The sequence below is a fragment of the Rhinopithecus roxellana genome, chromosome 16, assembly GCF_007565055.1.
Source record: "Rhinopithecus roxellana isolate Shanxi Qingling chromosome 16, ASM756505v1, whole genome shotgun sequence".
Taxonomy (NCBI): Eukaryota; Metazoa; Chordata; class Mammalia; order Primates; family Cercopithecidae; genus Rhinopithecus; species Rhinopithecus roxellana.
The window spans coordinates 54,239,750-54,263,474 of NC_044564.1; the positions used below are offsets into that span (position 1 = coordinate 54,239,750).

The 23,725-nt window shown below is 37.0% G+C and overlaps 1 protein-coding gene across 1 annotated transcript in view; it reads right to left on the bottom strand.

Annotated features, from left to right (window-relative positions):
* Positions 1 to 22,495, bottom strand: part of LOC104682262 (histone-arginine methyltransferase CARM1-like) — a gene marked incomplete at its 3' end in the record, with an annotated part of 174,201 nt that extends 151,706 nt beyond the window's left edge. Inside the window, 1 exon segment of the mRNA XM_030919179.1 lies at positions 22,444 to 22,495. Coding sequence (XP_030775039.1) covers positions 22,444 to 22,495 — 52 coding nt within the window.
* Between the last annotated feature and the right edge of the window lie 1,230 nt (positions 22,496 to 23,725).

Consider the following 23,725-nt stretch of genomic DNA (forward strand, 5'->3'; position numbering starts at 1 on the left):
CCTTTTACGGGTTAGACAGGCCTTTAGCACAGTGTGATGTAGTGTGGTGGAAAGAGCAATGATCTTGGGGTTTTACTTTTATCTTTGAAAGCCAACAGGAACTTCAATTACCTAATCACACTGAGTATATTTTTTAATCAATCATATAAAACTAAAATATTGCTTATTTCATAGGCTTTGGTGAAGACTGAATAATAAAGGTAAAATAATTTCTCAACTACTATTAAAATAATAAGGAATTATTATTGTTTCACCCATTTTTAAGACAGATTTTTTTTTTTTTTTTTTTGAGACAGAGTTTTGCTCTTGTGGCCCAGGCTGGAGTGTGGTGGCATGATCTTGGCTCACCACAACCTCCATCTCCCAGGTTCAAGTGATTCTCCTGCCTCAGTCTCCCAAGTAGCTGGGATTACAGGCATGCGCCACTACGCCCAGCTAATTTTTTTGTATTTTTAGTAGAGACAGGGTTTCTCCATGTTGGCCAGGCTGGTCTCAAACTCCTGACCTCAGGTGATCCACCCGCCTCGGCCTCCCAGAGTGCTGGGATTACAGGCACGAGCCACCGCGCCCGGCCGTCAAGATAGATTCTTATGGCCTTTCATCCTTTCTTATAAAATCAAATACAGAAAGTGTATTAACTTCAAGACATAATTATATGTAAAATTCTACTGTTACACATGAGCATATGCACCTTCATGTACACACATTCAATGCACACACACTCACATACACAGAGTTAAGATGACCAAATATTTTCAAATGTTTTCATCTGTTACTTCAAGTGAATGAGTATCTCTTGATGAAAGCATTCACAAATATTTTTCACAAAATGTCTTGGCTGGTTAAATAGTACAGATGTTTTGAAAACATTTTCCTGGCATCAAACATGATTACAGGTTTAGGTATTACAGTCCAGTCAGTGTCTCAAAGGCATCAGTGCCTTCTTTCAGGGAAGTAACCATGGATGCAGGTGCAGAAGAAGGGATGCTGGGGCTCTTCTAAGTATGTTATCTTGAAATCATAAGAAATGTTTTTCAAGAAATTAGAATTTTTAGTATTTTGCCAACTGTTCCTCCTATGGTTTAGAAGTAGAATAAGATAAAGAAGGGAGGAGGATTCTAGGCTCCTACTGTTTCTGGTACATACATGACTATTGTAGTTTGTAAGCTCTTTGCTGGCAGTAGTAATTTTACTTTATTTTCAGAATCAATGCCTTTTTTTTCTCAGTCAAAACTAAAGCACAGTGCCTGATACTTAATAGATATTTGTTGAATCAGTAAAAGCATTTCTCCATGTATTGGTACCATTCCAGAAGAGATAAAAACCTTCGAAATTTATCTGGTTTAATTTTCTTTATTCAGAAAGGCTCAGAATTTCTGTTTTGTAGTTGTTCGTTTTGTTGTGATTTGATTACAATATAAATTGAGTTTTTTCCCTATTTTTATAAATTGCAAAATGTCTATCTATATATTATTCTCTTTCTTCACCTCTCCCTATCCTCTGTTAAAATATGGGTGGAGAAGGTATTTTTAAGCATACCATAAAATCCAGAAAGTACAAGTAACTACTCAAAAATTTAAAATATACTGATGTAAAACAATTTTAAACACTTTAAACAAAATTGAAAAACAGTGATAAGCTGGGAAAATATTTTCAACATACATAAAGACTTAATATTCCCAATATACAATTAGCTCTAAAAAATAAGAAGCAAGCATCCTATTGAAAAGTCAGTAAGAAGCTGGGTGCAGTGGCTCACTCCTATAATCCCAGCACTTTGGGAGACCAAGGCCGTTGGATCTTTTGAGCCCAGGAGTTCAAGACCAGCCTGGGCAACAGATTAAAACCCCATCTCTACTAAAAACACAAAAAATAGCTGAGTGTGGTGGCCCATGGGGGCCGAGGTGAGAAGATCACCCGAGCCTTGGGAGGTCGAGGCTGCAGTGAGCTGTGATTGGGCCACTGCCCTCCAGCCTGGGCAAGAGAGTGAAACTCTGTCTCAAAAAAACAAAAATAAAAATAGATTAAAAGTTAGTAAGAGGCATTAGCAACTAGAAAAATGCTAATAGCAAAAAAAGTGAAAAAACAATCTCAGTAATAATACATTTAAAAAATGAAGTCTTTATCTCATTAAAATTTAAAAAATATATTGATAATATCAAATGTTGGAGAGAATATAAGAAAATAGTGAATGACTATTATTGGAACTGTACATTTCTGTATTTCTGGAATGTATTCTGCCCTTATGAATCAAAATCTAAAATTTATGTATTCTTTGCTAGACATTCTACTTATCATTATTTCTTCCAGGTTGTACTTTTTCAAGTGTGGATGGATGCATATTCAAGGATGTTCTTAGAGTTGTTTACTATAGCTAGAAAATTCAAAGAAGCTGAGTCCATCACTTAACACAGTTGGTTAAATCAAATACAGTATACCTCCATGTTCAGGTTGCAGACAGCATGTATCTATCTTAGTAGCAATTTAATTTTGTTTTTATCTTCATAGAAAGCTGTTTAAGGCCAGGCACCGTGGCTCACACCTGTAATCCCAGCATTTTGGGAGGCCGAGGCAGGTGGATCACCTGAAGTCAGGAGTTCAAGACCAGCTGGCCAACATGGCAAAACCCCGTCTCTATAAAAATACAAAAATTAGCCGGACATGATGGTGGGTGCCTGTAATCCCAGCTACTCGAGAGGCTGAGGCAGGAAATCACCTGAATACGGGAGGCGGAGGTTGCAGTGAGCCGAGATCGCGCCATTGATTGAACTCCAGCCTGGGTGACAGAGTGAGACTCCATCTCGAAAAGGAAAAAAAGAAAAGAAAAGAAAGCTGTTTAAAAAGATACTCACCAAAGTGGGACTTGAACAGTGAAAACACATGGACACAGGGAGGGGAACATCACACACCGGGGCCTGTCGGGGGCGGAGGGCTAGCGGAGGGATATCATTAGGAGAAATACCTAATGTAGATGACGGGTTGATGGGTGCAGCAAACCACCGTGGCACGTGTTTGCCTGTGTAATAAACCTGCATGTTCTGCACATGTACCCCAGAACTTATAGTAGTAGTAATAATAATAAAAAAACATACTGACCAAAATGTCAACAGTGGTTCCCTCTTGATGGGGAGATTTGGGGTCATTTTAATTTTTCCCTCTATACAGTTCTGCCTTGTTTGACATTTCTAGGTGACTACTTATTTTTACAATCAGAAACAAACAAAAACAAACAAACAAACAAACAAAAACAAGAAAACTATTTTCATTTAGTAAAAAGCAATCAAACAAAAAACAAACTACCATTAGTGTATTTCACCAGCCTCATTCTTTTAATTTTTTCTTTTATTAGATATTCATTGGTATTTCACTTAAACATATTTATTAAGGAATTACTGCATCCAATATTACTATTATTCTAAAGTGTGGTAGTGGGATCACAGCTCACTGCACCTCCCCTTCCTGTGCTGAAGCCGTCTTCCCACCTCAGCCTCCTGAGTAGCTGGGACTACAGGCACACACCGCCCTGCCCGGCTAATTGTTTTCGTATTTTTTTTTTTTTTTTTTTGGCAGAGATGGGGTTTCACCACGTTGCCTGGGCTGCTCTCCAATTCCTTGGCTCAAGTGATCTACCTACCCCAACCTCTCAAAGTACTAGGAATACAGGTGTGAGCCACCATGCTCGGCCTAATTCCCATTTTTAATCATCCATGAGAATGAACATCTTCCCATGTCTTTTTGCTAATCGTATAACTTCTTGTGTTGTATATTTTCCTGTCCTGTACTAACCAGGTTAATACATAAAACAAACATTCTAAATGATTTCTGTTAACTAATGGAATCAAGATTAAATTGCAGCTATTTTAGGGGAAAATATATTATCAAGTGAGAAATGTATCTTTTTTAGTATAAAAATTTACATTAGAAAAATGAAATATGATTTAAAAATTATTGCAGAACACACATAACTCTAACAACAAGAAACGCCACAACCCTGATGGAGAATGAAGTGGTGGGGACTCTCTCCCAGGTGCCTTAGGCCGAGGCTCAGGGCAATTACCTTTCTATGACTTTATTATTGCTGCTACTACTATGAATAACTATAAATAACTACATTTGTAGAACACTCTGACTCCCTTTCACAATCATCTCATTTCATCTTTTCAGTGGCCCAGTTGGTTGATTGCCTCTGTATATTTACTATCATTTTACTTTTGAACTTTGCTTCCATCAGCAGCACTCTGCTACTTCTTCAAAGGGGAAGGCCTGAGCAGCAAGGAACAGCAAAGGAATAAAGAGAAAAAGTTCATATCCACAGAACTTAGTCAGCTTCAGGAAAGCCCAAGCCTTGATGAAAAATCACATTTGCCCAGAGGTCTTTCAAAGAAAATTATGACGATGGTGACTCCAGACCCTTACTCTACCCACTCCCGCAGCCTCTTCTGACAAAACTTCCAAAGGCACAACAAAAAATCCAGGATTCACTCATTTTACAAGTGCAGATGAGTAACCACAGAAAATGCCACAGGGTAAAGTCAAGAGTATTGTCCTTGCTTCTCTTAACCAACATTTCTCTACTTTTTAAATATATACCCCTTTCCTTTCAGCCTATACAAATGCAAAAGTCCAATCTTCATAGGAAAACTACAACACTAGTTGACCAAGAATATTAGATATCAGGCAAAGTCTAGAACAGGGGTTCTACAAAATATTTTTATTCATAAATTATACTAAACAGAACATAACTCATTATCTAATAATATAGTACAGATGCAAACTCTATGCTAAGTGACCCTCTTAATATTTCCCTATCTAGAAACAGGAAGTTAGTCTACCTAAGGACTGTATTTCCCAGAAATCGGTAACTAAAAATAATTACCTAGGCAGTACCTATACAGATGGAATAAAGTATGTAGATAACTGTGCAGTTATTATTTTTAATAAACAACCACAGAAAATGAATGAAAAGAAAGATTTGTTCCATAATCCAAAAAGAAAGAAACTTCCGTAATACATGATTCTGAAACTCCCAAAAAACCTAATATTAAAATTAGCTGGCCGGGCGCGGTAGCTCAAGCCTGTAATCCCAGCACTTTGGGAGGCCGAGACGGGCGGATCACAAGGTCAGGAGATCTAGACCATCCTGGCTAACCCGGTGAAACCCCGTCTCTACTAAAAAATACAAAAAGCTAGCTGGGCGAGGTGGCGGGCGCCTATAGTCCCAGCCACTCGGGAGGCTGAGGCAGGAGAATGACGTGAACCCAAAAGGTGGAGCTTGCAGTGAACTGAGATCCGGCCACTGCACTCCAGTTTGGGCAACAGAGCAAGACTCCGTCTCAAAAAATAAATAAAATAAAATAAAATAAAATAAAATAAAATAAAATAAAATAAGCTAACAATACTAATCATATTACACAGTTTTTTATGAGATGTGACAAAAACAGTAACAAATTGCATATTCACTGCTTCTCTCACTTCTCTACCTAGTAAGGAGAATTTTGTTTCTAAGATTAGATTTTAGTTTTCTTTTTCTTTTTTTTTTTTTTTCTGAAGTTATGATAGTGAAGAAAAACTGAAAAGGATTGATTCAGGTTGAAGGGGGCCAAAAGTTAATAGCAGAGGAGAAATGAAGACAATGGAAAAATAAACTAGGAACGAAAGATTTGGAAGAGGCTTTAGAGTTAAGACAAGAGGCTGAACCAAATATGAGATTACCACAAGAGATGGAAAGATGGCTTTTAAAGAGCATATGTCAAACTCAAAATACAGATACTAATAATATCGCCACCAATTATGAGTACTGAAACCGTTGTTTGGTTTTGCTGTAGGTTTGGTTTGGGAGATTATTTAGGTGAGTCTGAGGTAAACTCATGAATCCTTTAAATCTGAGTCTATAGGTTAAATACAGAAAGTCAGAGATTTCAAGTATGACAAGAATTCAGCACATTGTTGCAGCCTTGAAGACGGAGGGAACAAGGAATGTGGGTGGCCTCTAGATGGTGAGAACAACCCCAGATGACACCCAGAAAGGAAATGGAACTTCAGTCTTACAACCACAAGGAACTGAATTCAGCTAACCACAAGATGAGCTGGGAAGCAGATTTTTTTTTTTTTCTCAGATCCTCCAGACTAGAGCTCAATCCAGCCAGTAATTTGATTTCAGCCTTCTGAAACCCTGCAGAGAATTCAGCTACATTTTGCTGGACTTCTAACCTACTGAAACTGTGAGCTAATATTGGGTTATTGTTTTAAGCCATTAAGATTGGGGTAGTTTGTTAAGCAGCAATACAAATCTAGTATAGGCAGCTAGTCACCAGATTACCCTATATGAAGCCTAGAAGTCATACCAATAACCAAAACTTCAAAACTGCTTCTTAGAACCTCACATCAAAATGAATGATCAGCCAAAGTATACTAGCTATTTGAAGAAAGCCTCCAAAATGAAAAGAAAAGCAAAAACAGAAATAGAACTTCAGGAAGACAGAGATGAAACAGAAAACAGTAGAAAAAATTTAATATAATTAATATAGAAGCTTTTTTCATTCAACAGTTGTTTATTAAGCACCTATAAGTGTCAGGTAGCATTTTAGAAGCTAAGAAATCAGGAAAAAATATTGTGTTAATAAACTACCAATAGAATGGTATGAAAAAGAAACAAAGCAAAGAAAAACAGTGAATTTTTAAATGTAGCTGAAATAAAATATTCAAAGAAGAATTAAATGGTAAGTCAAGAAAATCATCTAAAAAATAATAGAACAAGAAGAAAAATGACAAAGAAGATGAGAGAAAAGAGAAGAATATTAAATAATTACTTTTGATGTTCCACTGTTAAGCCAATAGTTCATTCATTCATTCAGAATGAATGAATAGAGAAAGCAGAGGGGAAGAATTTAGCAAAGAGACCAGGAATTTTTCAGAAATCAAGGACACGTGTCTCCAGGTGATAAAGACTCCTCAAGTATCTAGATCAGTGAATGAAAAATTACATACACCAAGGCAAATTATTGTGAAGTTCAGAGCATAGGGATAAAATTAAAATCCTAAAATCCTCCAGAGAAAGAAAAAAAGAAAATAGGGCACAGATGAAAGAAGTGAAATAGAGTGACCGTGGACTTCTATAGTGACCCTGGAGGCTTGAGGTACATTGAAGAATTTCTTTACAATCATAGGGTAAAATAATTTTCTATACCTAATCAACCAATCAATCATGCAAAGGTAGGATAATACATTTCCAGGCATAAAATAATTCAAATGGCTTACCTTCCAAGAACTTTTTATTAGGAAACTACCAGAGAACGTCTCAGTAATAATAACCAATACAGAGAAGTAACTGGAAAAAACAAAGAGAAGGTTTTTCTCTAATATCCAGTATGAGGGATGAGTAATGGAAAGTATCATGATGACAGCCATGTCACAGGTGGAAGCTTTAAACAAAAAAAAATGTTTGCAAGATAGGAAATTTCGCAACTGCAATGAAGAATATCTGCATAAGTGCACGAATATTACAATACAATCATACTGGAAAGGGGCAGGAAGAGAAGTGAGGCTCTGAGGATACTATGAGGGTGTTGAATTTTCACCCACCAGAGTCATTAGGGAATGTCCAACATTGATAAATCAACAAATATCATCAAAAACATATTCTTTAGAAAATGGAGTCAACACTAGAAAAAAAAGGAAAACAGCTAGTTTAGCTAAAAATGGTTGCCTCTAGGGAGTGGACTCAGGAGAAGTGATGGTTCAAGGAACTTTCATTTTTCATTATAAGCTCTAAAGTCCCATTTGAATTTTAATCACATGTATGTGTTATTTTGAAAAAACAATTTGAATTAATAATAAATAATATCTACTTAGTGCTTACTTTATGCTAAACACAGTGCAAGATACTTCATGTACATAATCTCATGTAATCCTGAAAACCCTCTGACATGGGAAATGTTACTCCATTTTTTTTAGATTGCGGATCTTAAGTATCCAGAGATTAAGCTCCCAGCCCGGGATCACACAGTTGCTAGTGGATCTATGATTTAAACCCAGGAAACTTCATTCCAGAGGCCACATTCTTAACAGGAGTAGGGAGAGAAGGTAGAGAACTAAGTGGATGCATTTGCATAGAGGTCAAGATGCATTTTGAATAGAAAAGCCCTGAACCCCTAGACTCTATTCTTTTTTGAAATGCTATATTACCATAATGATTTGCTGGACCAAGGTGGGCAGATTTCTTTGACAGGAAAAGCCAGTGAATTCCCCAATGAGAAATTCACCATGAGGAAAGGGAGAGTCTGGACCAGGGGCATGTATTCAATGGTAGATTGTGGGATATGAGGGTATTCTGGTTCTGGCACAGTATGGCTGAATCTGGAAGCTTCTTTTTGTCTGCTACCCAGGCATAGTATTGAGCAGCTGAGTGCGAGCCAATGAGTTATCACCTTGAGTGTGCACATATAGAGATTCCTTGCATAGCAATGCGGAAATGAGGGGTCTTCGGTTTTTTATATTTGTCAGCGGACAGTTTCTAAACCCCACCCCTCCATCTGCCTCTTGTGCCCCACATCTAGGTAAACTGATAAAAAAGCCTAGATTATCCCTCCTGATTCAAACAGGCAATCCCTTGCCCATGTGCAGGAACTTCCACCCTGGTCCCACCTCCTGACCACAATAAAAACCTAGGCCAGTCTCCTTTCCTTGCTTTCTTTCAAGCCATTCAGTATTGCTTGAGAGGTCTGCCTTGCTCTTGCTAGAGATCTAAATTACATAAGCAATAAACTTTTGCATAGCCTCTTGGTGTATGTGGGGTTGTCAATCTCAACATCTGCACAAAACAGCGTGGTAGTCCATCTGCCACTGCAGGTAATCGTAACAATTGGATGAAGGCAGGCAAGACTGTGGGGTATCAGTTTTCAAAAGCAACAGCACTAGTACTGGTAGCAATGACAGTCAAAATTGGTGAATGACCAATTTCGAGTCATGCCCTTTGGTTCTCATATGCTTGAAAGTAGGATTGGCCAAAGTAGGGTTGGCCCCTCATGATAAGTAAAACCTTGAAGTTCTTAGATGAAAAGTGAGAGAGACATTGAGGAAAATGTTCACTTAATGTGGTTAAAAAGAGCCTCAAAATGATTAAGTGGAAAAATAAAAGTGATGTCATTATAACTGAACATCAAGTTAGTGAAGCTAATCTTGTGAGACTCTCTATTATTTGAGAGTCACTTGAGAGAGAAGCAGAAGGAATTGCAAGCGTTTTTTTTTTTTTTTTCTTTTTTTTTTTGGCATGCCTCTGTGTCACAGATACTATAAAGGGAACATAATGTAAACAGTTCATGGAAGGTAGGTCATAATATCTCCATGTTACAGATAAAGAAACTGAGGCTCACATACATTTGTATAACTTGTCTAAGATCACAAAAGATAGGTGCAGCTGGGAAGACACCCCCTGCCAAAATGATTATCCTCAACTGGACTCTGAAATTCTACCTGAAAATTCCACCATTTAAAATTTATGTTTTAGGACTTTCCACTCTTTAAGAAACTTTTGTATCTAAAACATAAGTTCCTTTCTAGTAGGTTAATGCCTTAATACCTTATGCAAGGGAAGAAGGCTGATGGGTAACAGGGAAGAAAAATATGAGGTTACTTGTTAAAAGGAAGATGAGTGCTTGAGAACAGAGCAAGGGTGCTGGTGAAATGGCTAAAAAAAAAAGACAAAAGCCGCCCAGGCAGATGCTGGCTGGAGTATGGTGCAGAGAAAAGATGTCCTGGATATGCCCTACCATCCTGGAATGTCAAAGCTCTACTTGACCCTTACAGAGAACTTAGCCCAATTTTACAAATGGAGAAACTGAGCCTCAAAGATGTAGTTACTTCCCTTGGTTAATACCCACGTATTGTTAATACCCATGTATTGCAGGACTAGAATGAGGGTCAGCCAGTGCTAGTCTCTATCTCAGGGCCACTTCGGTTCATTTGTCACGCAGAATGATGTCTTCCCTTTAACATTTACTAGATCTAGACTATGACCAAATCCAATCCAGGCGTTATATGAAAGCCTCTACTATTTGGAGGAAAAAATATTCTATCAAAACGTTAGTCCATTTACATTTCCACTTTAATTGAAAATGTTATTGAGATCAGTAAGTTCATATGCAGTTGTACAAAAGAAATATAAAGTTACCATGTACATATCACCTAGTTTCCTCAAATGATAATATTTTGCAATGGTAATATTTAGCATTTCGCAATGGTAACATTTAGTATACTATCACAACCAGGTTATTGACATTGATACAGTCCACTAATCTTATTCAAATGTCTTCAGTTTTACTTGTAATCATATATTCATGCCTCTATGTGCATGTGTGTATTTTATCACATGTGTAAATCGTACATTCACTACAACAGTCAAGATCCTCACAAGTATTCTTTATGTTGTGCTTTTATAACTACACCACCTCCTTCCCACCCCACCCTACTTCTCTAACCTCTGTCAACCACTAATCTATTCTCTATTTCTAAAAATTGATCATTTCAAAAATATTATGTAAGTGGAGTTATATAGTAAATAACCTTTTAGTATTTGGCTTTTTTTCCCACATATCAAAGTTCCTGGAGATTCAGCCAAGTTGTTGCATGCATCAATATTTCATTCCTTTTTATTTCTGAGTAGTATTCCATGATGTGGATTTATCACAGTTTGTGGAATCATTCAAATGCTGAGCCATTTATCTGGGTCATTTTTGTTTTGGGCTAATACTAATAAAATTGCTGTAAACATTTATGTACAAGTTTGTGTGAACATAAGTTTTCATTTTCTTGGGATAAAAGTCCAAGGGTGCAATTGCTGGGTTGTGTGGTAACCGCACTTACAGTTTTATAAGAAACTGCCAAATTGTTTTCCATTGTGACTGTGCCACATAACATTCCCATCAGCAATAGAGGAATGATCCAATTTCTTCATATTCTCAGAAACATTTGGTGTTGTCGCTATTTTTTATTTTAGACATCTTGATAGTTGTATAGTGATATCTCATTGTGGGTTTAATTTGCATTTCCCTGACGACTTATGATGCTGAACATCTTTTCATATGACTATTTGTCATCTGTATATCCTCTTTGGTGAATGTCTGTTCATGTCTTTTACCCATTTTCAAATTTGATTGTTTTTTTACTGTTGAGTTTTAAGAGTTCTTCACATAGCCTAGATACTAGCCCTTTGTCTGGTATGTGGCTTGCAAATGTTTTCACCCATTCTGTACCTTATCTTTTCAGCCCTTTTAACAAAATCTTTTACAGATCCAAAATTTTTAATTTTGATAAGGTTCAACTTAACAATTTTTCCTTTTATGGACTGTGCTTTTGGTGCCAAGTCTAAGAACATTTTGCTTGAATCCCTTGACGTTGTCCATTCTATGGTCTCATTGCACCTCAACTGGACAACCATGATAGTCTCTCCACTGCTATCTGCTCCTGCCATTGAAAATGAATTCATCCTACCCCAAACTGCCAGACTGTAATTAATGTAGCACAGGCACACTCACAGAAATGCTGTCCTCAAACCTTCAAAGGTCCCCACTGAATCTGTCCTGCCTAGAATTGTAACCCATGCACCCCACCTGCCACTTTTTCTGCTTCTGCCCAGCAAACTCCCTTCCCCCTTAATATGCCATATTCTGGACACAAAAACTACTAGCTGCTTTCCAAGAAGCACTTATAATTATGGTAGTGGTAGGGATGTGAACTGGGAAGAATGGACCTCTGAAGTGATACATAAAACTCCCTTTCTGCCACTGAAAATTCTACCTAACTTATCAGTACCCATTTAAAATGCCACCATCTCCATGGAACTGTTCTTGATTGCCCCCAACTGGCATGTGTTATCTCCCTCACTCCACTAAACTAACAGCACATTGCACCTCTCTTACCACACTTATTTCATTCTCCCATTTGTACCCCAGTCTTATAATTTTGCAAGATGTCAGTCTGCCCAACGGCAGGAATTGTGTCCTCCTCATCTTTGATTCCCCTGCAGGACCTGGTACACAAAAAGGACCCAGAATTGTTTATTTGACTGGAACCACATCAGCATCACTCCAGTTCAGATGCACATGGTCTATTCACCATATAAAACAAAATAAAAAGGCAAACTATGCTCATTTTTCTAGCCTCCAGGCCAGCCTTAAGATTTTTCCTAACCATTTCCTCCTTTCTTCCACATCCTTCCCTCTACACATAACCAAAGCAGAAAGAAGAAAAAGAAATAAACGCTGAAGCTGACGCCACACTGAAATTTTATATTAGTTATTTATTTTTTACAGGGCTTTGATGCCTGGGTCTGAAAAAGGCATTGACTCCTGCCAAATGTTGTTCTTTTTTTTTTTTATTTTTTAATTTTCAAAAATTTTTATGGGTTCAAGGTAGGTGTGCACATTTATGGTATACATAATGTCAAAGATACTTTGATAAAGGCATGCAAAAAGCAATAATCACATTATGGAAAATGGAGAATCCATCCCCTGAAGCATTTATTCTTTGTGTTACAAACAATCCAGTTATACTCTTTGAGTTATTTTAAAATGTACATTTAAAGTATTATTGACTTTGGTTGCCCTGTTCACACTGAAATTTTAAACACCTCTATGAGCAATATTTTCAAATCAGAAGTAAGTAACTTTTCATTCTATCTTGAGTGCAATAGTGTGCCATGCCTCTAACAACTTCTCTAGAAGGCTACTGCTCCCTCGAATTTACTTATAACTCCCATCTTGGCAATTCTTCAGCTCCCCTGCAATTCAAGCCAGAGAAGCAATGAGGTGGTATTGCCTAGGTTTTCTTCTAGGGTTTATATGGTTTTAGGTCTAACATGTAAGTCTCTAATCCATCTTGAATTAATTTTTGTATAAGGTGTAAGGAAGGGATCCAGTTTCAGCTTTCTACTTATGGCTAGCCAGTTTTCCCAGCACCATTTATTAAATTGGGAATCCTTTCCCCATTTCTTGTTTCTCTCAGGTTTGTCAAAGATCAGATGTTTGTAGATGTGTGGTATTATTTCTGAGGGCTCTGTTCTGTTCCATTGGTCTGTATCTCTGTTTTGGTACCAGTACCATGCTGTTTTGGTTACTGTAGTCTTGTAGTATAGTTTGAAGTCAGGTAGCATGATGCCTCCAGCTTTGTTCTTTTGGCTTAGGACTATCTTGGCAATGCAGGCTCTTTTTTGGTTCCATATGAACTTTAAAGTAGTTTTTTCCAATTCTGTGAAGAAAGTCATTGGTAGCTTAATGGGGATGGCATTGAATCTATAAATTACCTTGGGCAGTATGGCCATTTTCATGATATTGATTCTTCCTATCCATGAGGATGGAATGTTTTTCCATTTGTTTGTGTCCTCTTTTATTTCATTGAGCAATGGTTTGTAGTTCTCCTTGAAGAGGTCCTTCACATCTCTTGTAAGTTGGATTCCTAGGTGTTTTATTCTCTTTGAAGCAATTGTGAATGGGAGTTCACTCATGATTTGCCTCTCTGTTTGTCTGTTATTGGTGTATAAGAATGCTAGTGACTTTTGCACATTGGTTTTGTATCCTGAGTCTTTGCTGAAGTTGCGTATCAGCTTAAGGAGATTTTGGGCTGAGACGATGGGGTTTTCTAAATATACATGGGCAAGGACTTCATGTCTAAAACACCAAAAGCAATGGCAACAGAAGCCAAAATTGACAAATGGGAGCTAATTAAACTAAAGAGCTTCTGCACAGCAAAAGAAACTACCATCAGAGAGTGAACAGGCAACCTACAGAATGGGAGAAAATTTTTGCAATTTACTCATCTGACAAAGGGCTAATATCCAGAACCTACAAAGAACTCAAACAAATTTACAAGAAAAAAACAAACAACCCCATCAAAAAGTGGGCAAAGGATATGAACAGACACTTCTCAAAAGAAGACATTTATACAACCAACAGACACATGAAAAAATGCTCATCATCACTAGCAATCAGAGAAATGCAAATCAAAACCAAATGAGATACCATCTCACACCAGTTAGAATGGCGATCATTCAAAAGTCAAGAAACAACAGGTACTGGAGAGGATGTGGAGAAATAGGAATACTTTTAAACTGTTGGTGGGACTGGAAACTAGTTCAACCATTGTGGAAGACAGTTTGGCAATTCATCAAGGATCTAGAACTAGAAATACCATTTGACCCAGCCATCCCATTACTGGGTATATACCCAAAGGATTATAAATCATGCTGCTATAAAGACACATGCACACGTATGTTTATTGTGGCACTATTCACAATAGCAAAGACTTGGAACCAACCCAAATGTTCATCAATGACAGACTGGATTAAGAAAATGTGGCACATATACACCATGGAATACCATGCAGCCATAAAAAAGGCTGAGTTCATGTCCTTTGTAGGGACATGGACGAAGCTGGAAACCATCATTCTCAGCAAACTATCACAAGAACAGAAAACCCAACACTGCATTTTCTCACTCATAGGTGGGAATTGAACAATGAGATCACTTGGACACAGGAAGGGGAACATCACACACTGGGGCCTGTTGTGGGGTGGGGGGAGGGGGGAGGGATAGCTTTAGGCAATATACCTAATGTAAATGATGAGTTAATGGGTGCAGCACACCATGTCCTTTGTAGGGACATGGATGCATACATGGCACATGTATACATATGTTACGAACCTGCACATTGTGCACATGTACCCTAGAACTTAAAGTATGATAAAAAAGAAAAAAGAAAAAGAAAAGCAATGAGGTGTCAGAGAGTCCATTGTTTCTAGCACTTCCAGGAAAAGGATTAGATCTTTTTCTTTTTACAATCCCAATTCTTTCTTATCAAATACATATCTACTGTTTTGAGCACATAGATTATAATTTTTAAATGCTCATTGAATTAAACAAGTGAATCAACACAGTCACTGAAGCCTTGTTAGCTTCCTAAACCACATTAGAAACAAAAAGAATAAAAGAGCATTACAGATAACAAAATATCAAAAACTTGGTATTTTTCGTTGACTTTTTTTTTTAACACTGGCAAGTGGTTTGGATCTATTGGTGTATAAAAAAATGTTTTCCCCATTATAATAATATATCTAGAAAAAGTGTATTTTGCCATAGGAGTGTAAAATTCTTTCTACTTTACCTGAAATGCTGCCTCTCTCAAATGTAAATGTAGTTTCATTGTGAAAGTCTCTTTAAGATAACCAAGTATTGTATAGTCTATATCTTGTCTGAGTAAAGGTTTTGTCAAATCAACAGATTTCTCCTTTTGGTTCTAGAAATTAACTATCCTCTTGTAGTCACCCACTCAAGGAGAGTTGCTCTGATTTGGATTCACCAGCTATACTAACAAAAAAGTGGGAGTTGCCAATGAAAAGACATAAAATAACTTCACTTTCAAGAGCTGTTCTGGAAATTCATTTTGGTTTTTGCCCTGCAGTAGATATGGTGAAAGCAGACGCCTGCAATCCTTGATTTGGGGATTCACTCTTATATGCACGTGCAACTAACATTTATGAGCATCTGATATAAGCCAGACACTGTCGATTGGCACTAAGGAAAAGTGCAAAAATAAATAAACTGTAGCCACAGCCTTGAGAGAGTACACAGTGCAAGGAGAAGAGATGTGTTCAAAATGCTGTAGTACCTCAGAAAAACAAGCAATGAATTTTGCCTGGAAGAGTCCTCATAGGAGACATTACATTGAATCTGAGCCTTAGAAGAAATGTAAGAGCTTACCAAGTAGAAAGGAAATACAAGGAAGATGGGGAAACAGTCTATATAATAGGCTAGCGAATAAATGTATCACAAATGAATGTGACAGATCCAGGAATAAGTGGTTCTGTATGGTTTGCAGATGGAGTCATGAGTCTTAAAACATTGGCCTGCATAGGGAGATTGGAGCAGGGATTTTAAAAGATTTTGATTTACCGCAGTTAATGTTTCTCTTTCGATTGACAACAATTGCTCATAGTAACATGAAGAAATCTAGGAGAACTGAGCAGCTAACTGCCTGTGTTGAGTGTTTTCAAATCCTTTACCCCATTTGGGCCTCACAGCTACATCATGAGGTGGCGTTTCTTATGCCCATTCTACAAATAGAAACCTAGGACCCTAGGTTATTAAGTATCTGTATCAGCTCACCCCAGTCTGTGTTGCTTCAAAGTCTGTTCCCATTGCTCTCCGTTATGTATCTCCTCGCTTGATAAGTTAAAAAAAAAAAAAAAAAAAAAAGGTCAGTGGGGGAGGAGGACAAAGAAAGGGACTTCAAATTTCTCAGTATATGAGTTCTAGGATCCTGTTTTCAAAGTGGTGTTTTGTTTATAAGTAGGTATAAACATCCCCTTTTCTATTTAATCTTAGCTACTCTTAAAAGCCCATTTTAAGCCCTACCTTGAAGGGTAGAGAATCACTCTGGCCCGTGAGTATCACCTCACAAGAATTAAACATAACCTTCATTACATTCATTTCTTGCCATACATTGTCGATCTTCTCTTTCTGAACCAGTCTTATCACCCTCTTAGTTGATAAGCTCCTTCAGATGCTTTATTCATGGCCTTTTGCCAGCAGCCCCCACCTCAATGCCTTACACACAACACACATTCCCTACATGTTGGTTCCCTGAGTATAAATTAGGACTCTTTGGCCCGGTTCTGAGGAAAAAAATTGAAACACTCTATAGAATTTTCTCCAAGAAAATTTTGAAGCCAGATGGTTTCACAAACAATATTTTATCAAACATTTGAGGAAGAGGTAGTTTCTCTGCTATTTAAACTGCTTCAGAGCAAAGGAAAAGATGGAATGTATCCTAAATCATTTACAAAGCCAATATAATGCAATAATAAAACTTGACAAAGATACTCCCAAAATAAAACTTAAATCCCATTAGGAGTATTGAGGCAAAATGGAGACAACACAGCTTTGCATCTGGGTTAGAGCACTTACTCGCTTTATCTCCTTGGCAGTATGATTTAACTTTTTCATAACTATGGTTTTACTAATGATAAGATAAATAAAATAATAGTATGGTATGACAATATAGGGCTACTCCAGGTTCAACAAAAGTAGTCATGATGATGATGATGCTCACATTTATTATTTGTCTGGCACTGTTCTAAGACCTTTATATGCATGAATACCTAATCTTCTCAACAACCCTGAGGTAGGTATTACTCTAATCCCCGTTTTGCAAGTGAAGTACCTGTGACAGCATGAAGAGAAGTACCACAGTTATATAACTTGTAAATGATAGTACTGCGGTCTGAATGTCTGTGTCTTTCCAAAATCTGTATATTGAAATTACAACCCGCAATTTGATGGGATTAAGAGGTGGGACCTTTGGGAAGTAACTCTAGTATCAGGGCAAAGCCCTCACGGATGGGATTACTTCCATTATAAAATACGCACAAGGGAGCTTGTTTTCCCTTTCTGCTATGTGAGCATGTAGTGAGAAGGCATTGTGTGTGAGGAACCAGCCCTCACCAGACACTGAATCTGCCAGCACCTTCCAGCCTCCAGAACTGTGAGAAATAAATTTCTCTTGTTTACAAACTTCCTAGTATTTTGTTATAGTGGCCCAAACTAAGTTGAGTCAGGATTTGAACCTAGGCAGACTGGCTCCAGGTCTCATACCCTTAGCAGCTCCTCTAGTCATTAATATTAGTGTCATATTAACATGGCAAAGGAAAATATGTGCTATATTTTATCAATGCAGAAAAATAAAAGAACAAGAAAAAAACAGCTTTTTATTGAAAAATAAACTTTAAGCAATTTAGGGTACATCTTTATTAAAAAAATATTTGTATTGAAACAAAGATCAATATTGGACTTAACTTTGAAATTCATTTAAAGTCACAAACAAGACCAGTTAGTCTGCAGAAATTTCTATTAATTTACATTGTTCTTAGAATTTCTAATGATCATTATCCTGAGCATTGCAGCCAATGTAATAAGGCATGAAAATAAACAAGAAGTCTGTCTTAGCCCATTTGCATTGCTATAAAGCAATACCTGAGGTTGGGTAATTTATATTGAGAAGAGGTTTATCTGGCTTACAGTTCTGCAGGCTGTACAAGCATAGCACCAGCATCTGTTTCTGGTGAGGGTTTCAGGTGCCTTCTGCTCATGGCAGAAGGCTAAGGGGAGCCAGTGTACATAAATCACATGGCAGAAAGTGAGAGAGAGGGGAGGAGTTGCCATGCTTTTTAACAATCGGATCTCAAGGGAAGTAAGAGCAAGAATTCAATCCTGTGAGAATGACTTCAAGTCATTCATGAGGGACCTGCCCCCATGACCTAAATCCCTTCTACCAGGCCCCACCTTTAACAATGGGGATCAAATTTTAACATGAGATTTAGAGGGGACAAAAATCCAAACAATAACAAGGTCTAAGCATTGTAAAGGAGATGGTATGATCATGGATCTGAAAGTATCAAGAAAATCAACTTAAAACTTATTCACGCTGGTAAGGGCAACTGGGTGAAAAATAAAATTACTCAACAGTTCTATATGTCTGCAAAAAACCCAAAGTTATAAAAAGTCTAATTCAAATAATTCTATTTTAAATACCAGCACAATTATAAAACAAATAGAAATAAACTTAGCAAGATATGTGAAGGACCAGACCATATAAACAGAAAAGAACTACAAAATCTGCAATGCATAAAAGATAGATAAATGCAAAGTCTAGAAGTTACCTATAATTCCAACAAGAAGTTCAATGTTTTTGTGAGGAAATTTTTCTATGATTCTAAATTTTGTTCAAGAAAGTAAAAAGATGAAAAAAAAACAAAACAAAACTATGGATTTCTTTTTTTTGGAGGATAGTAGTGAAATGAATAAAAAGCCAGCTACAATATCACAAATTATAAGTAAAAGTTGTGTTCTATCAGTACATTCATGGACAGACAGATGAATGTAACAGCGGGAAAATAAAAACAGAAATAAATGTATCGAATAATTTAGTATTTTATAAAAATGGCATTTCAAGTCAATATAGGATGAATTGATTTTTAAACAAATAATAAACAAATTTAATCTCATGGCAGAGGGGAAACTTCCTTTAAGTGGAAGAAATCCACCCTTCTTTCCCCCTTTCTCCAACTCTGCTGTCTCAAAAACAAATGTGATGGCTGGAGCTCTATCAGCCATTCTGTAGCCATTAATATGAGTAGGAGCTGAATAGTAGACTAGCAAGTTGAAGGATAGCTCAGTACTTAAAGATGTCCTGAAGCCAACACTGGACTGGTAACTACTGAACTTATTTTATGTCAGAGAAAACTGGACTTCAATATTTTTAGAGACATTTTACCTGGGAGTTTCCTCTCATATGCAATTGAGCTGAATCCTACCTGATACAGATTCTTACCTAACAACTCAAACCCAAATAAACATTACCTTTTTAAAGAGTAAGTAGACATTTTAGAAATAAGCCAGACTATAGAGAAATGTTTCTCACATCTTAGGAAAGAGAAGGCATAAGTGAATATACAAAAGCAAAATATATAAAGAAAAATTGACAATGAAAGAATTAAACTTTTTAAAATACAAAAATCAGGAAAATGTACATCTTGGGAAATAGTTAAATAAAAGGTATTCAAAATTATCTTAAAAAATAAGAAGTTTCATATACATCAACAAGAAAAAGCTCTCAAATAACCAAATAAATAATATTATGAGGCAATTTCTAAGGAAGAATAACATTTGGCCTGTTAACATGTGAAACATATAAAAATACTAGTGTGTGTTGTTTCCCTCCCTGTGTCCATGTGCTGTTATGTTCAGCTCCCACATATAAGTGAGAACATGCTGTGTTTGGTTTTCTGCCCCTGTGTTAGTTTGGTGGGGATAATGGTTTCCAGCTCCATCCTGTCCCTGCAAAGGACATGATCTTGTTTCTTTTTATGGCTGCATAGTATACCATGGTGTATATGTACCACATTTTCTTTATCCAGTCTGTCATTGATGGGCATTTGGGTTGATTCCATGTCTTTGCTATTGTGAATAGTGCTGCAGTGAACATACACGCGTATGTGTCTTTGTAACAGAATTATTTCTATTCCTTTGAGTATATATCCAGTAATGGGATTGCTGGGTTAAATGGTATTTCTGGTTCTAGATCTTTAAGGAATTGCCACACAGTCTTCCACAATGGTTAAACTAATTTACATTCCCACTAACAGTGCAAAAGTGTTCCTATTTCTCCACAACCTCACCAGCATCTGTTGTTTCTTGACTTTTTAATAACCATTGTTCTGACTGGTTGTGAGATGGTATCTCATTGTGGTTTTGATTTGCATTTCTCTAATGATCAGTGATAACGAGATTTTTTTCATGTTTCTTGGCTGCATGAATGTCTTCTTTTGAGAAGTGTCTGTTCATGTCCTTTGCCCACTTTTTAATAGAGTTGTTTTCTTCTTATAAATTTAACTCCTTTAAACATGTTTAATATACAGAATTAGTGAGCCTTCAAGGAAATTGGCACCTTCGTACAATATTAGTGGGAGTATCATCATTATAACTTGATCTATAGGGCAATTTATTAATATCTGTCAAAAATCTTAATAGTATTTACAATATTTGATTTCAGAAATCTATAGGAATTTGTCCTAGAGAAATTATTACAGTAATGTGTGACAGTGTCTAATAAAACATTTTGCTGTAACAAAGTGTATAACGGTGCAAATGTGAAGCAAATTAAATGTTCAAATAGAAGACTGATTAAGTAAAGGCCGTCCACACATGAAACAACATCATTCAACCATTAGAAATATTTAGTTTAAAAATCATCACGAGAAAATATTCACAATATATTGTAATATAAAAGAAAAGAGACAAAATATTTGTAGAATAATCTTTTTGTATTTTTTACAGTAGCGTATACACAAAATATCAAAAGTAATTATATCCATGTAGTGATGTTTTGTTCGTCCTTTTGGAGTTTTCCTGCACCTTGAAAATTTTATGTCATTAACATACATTAAATTTGCAATTGAGTAAAATTTAAAAGCAACAGAAAAAGAATGCTGATGATCTGAATCAAGATTGTAATTTATTAATCTTAAATTAGAGCCCCATATTTTTCACTAAGGCTATTCTTTAAAACATCAGACCCAGGTGGAACTTTTGTATTGAATAAGAGTGGATCATAGTTCTTGGCTTTATAAATTATTTCCATTGACAATCAGAATAGGGTAAAAATCGTCTTTAGACTTGAGATTCCAAATGTCCATCAATAGATGAATGGATGAATTCCCAAATGTCCAGTGATGAATGAATGAAGAAAATATGATATGATATAAGTGTATAATGGAATATTGTTCAGCCTTCAAAAGGAAGAACATTCTAGCATTTGCAACATCATCAGTGAACTTAGAGACCATTATGTTAAGTAAAATGTGCTAGTCACAGAAGGACAAATACTGAATGACTCAACTTACATGAGGTATCTAAAATAGTCAAACTCACAGAAGCAGTGACTAGAGAATAGAATGATGGCTACCAGGGGCTGAGGGGAGGCGGGAATGGCAAATTGTTGCTCAATGGGCATAAAGTTCCAGTTATGCAAGATAAACATGTCCTAGAGATCTGTTGTACAACACAGTACCTAGAGTTAAAATTAGGACAGTGTGCTTTTGAAAATATGTTAAGAGGATAGACCACATGTTAAGTGTTTACCCAAACAACAAAATGAAACAAACACACACAGGAACATAAGGAAATTTTTGGCGGTGATGGATATGTTCAGTACCTTGATTGTGGTGATGGTATTGTGGGTACATGCATATGTTCAAACTCATCAAAATGTATACATTAAAGACATGCATTTTTTCATATATTAATTATACCTCAATAAAGCTTAAAAGAATTGAGTTTCCGTTTGTCCTTCAAAGCATTTCTTTGACGTGATCTTATTGGGAAGGCTGTATATGTATCTCAGGAGAGAGCAAATTAAATCTGATTGGCATATAAATAAGTGATACAGCCTGGTTCACGCTGATGAAAATTATTTGCCAGAGGAATCCTTCCAAGGCAGTTAAACCAAAAGGTAATCACTTCACTACAGTACACAGAGCCAGATCCAAAGAGCACTCTCCATGCTGTCATTATGAATGACAATAAAACTACACTCAGGGACAGAAGGAAGAGAAAACAAATAAGCAGAACCTCAAATGTGAGCAATGCAGGAAATGCTTAATGCAGCCAGGTCATGTGGTGCTGGCCATCAAGTTGAATATGCCATTGACTAATCAAGCCAAGGATCCGCAAAGCTTCAGGCAGGGCCATTCCAGGCCGTAATGAGTGAAAGCTCGAAGATGGAGTGACAGCAATTCTAGCGACCACTTTACAGTGCCCCACAGAGCAGTTACAGAAAGGAGAGAGCCCCACACACTAGCTCAGGATCACTCCTCAACTCTCGCCACACCCTTCTCACCACATCCATGGCCACTGCCCTGGGTCAAGCCCTCGTTACTCCTAAGACGCATGCTGAAGCATCCTCCTACCTTTCTCATTTTTCCTTTCTTGAGTTTTTTGGTGCCCCATTCATCCTCCACATTGTCCCCAGAGATAGTGAGTGAAGCAAATATTATGAGGGTTAGGGACAGAGCATCATTAGCTCAAATACTGGGCTTAAATCCATCACTGACTAGCCATGTGGACTTGGTAAAAAATGCAACCACTCTGAGCTCATTTTCCCAGAAGTAAAATAGGTCTGTTAATCCTTCATGGAGGCTGAGAGGATCATTTGAGGATAAAATGGAAAATACCAGCACAGCGTCTACTGGTAGGATAGTGCTCAGTATCTTGTATGGCACCTCTTTGCCTGCAGAAATGTTATCCGTATTGAGTTTCTTGGAATAGTATTTCCATGTACTGTAGACTATCAAGACTCTGAGAAGTTCTAAAACAGCCAATAACCCTGTTTAACATTATTGAACCCAGAATTTTCAAATCCATTGCCCAGGAAAATAGTTTTCTTTCCTAGAAACACTTATTAACATCACATGTGTCTCTGTATGAGGCAGATGTGCAATATTTGATCAAGTTATTAGCCACAAAATCCCTTTATTAGAAAACATCCCTCAGGACTAAAATTATATAAAGACCTTGGAAAAATGTTAATCTATAAAATGGTGTTCATGTTGTTCCTCCGTGGTCTGGCTGCAGCCTACCTTCTCAGACTGACTTCCCAACCTCCAACTCACATTTTGACCCTATCCAACTACGTACCACCTCCAGAATAAACCAGTACTTCCCACATCCATGTCCAAGCTTATGAGATTTCCTTTATCCCTCTCACCCTCACTTCACGCATTCATGCCTTCTGCATCTTCTGAAGCTCTATTTCCAGCTCTTATGCTGTGGAATTTTCTTATTTCAAATCAGGACAAACTGCTTATATTTCCATTAAGGCAAATATTCAGATTAGCTTGAAATGCTAGATAGTCTTTATAATTTGCCTTTTTGGCTATTTTGTTTTTATGTGCCTCAGACCCAGCTATTATACTTTACATTTAATAAGGACTTGGTGAGCAAAAGGATGACAAGAAATTACTATTGTTAATAAATAATAATCCCTTCCAATGTTGTCTTGGCCAGTTCAGGCTACTTTAACAAAGTAGCATACACTGGGTGGCAGTAAACAACAGAAATTTATTTCTCAGAGTTCTGAAGGCTGGAAAGTTCAATATCAAGATATTGGCAGACTCTGTTTG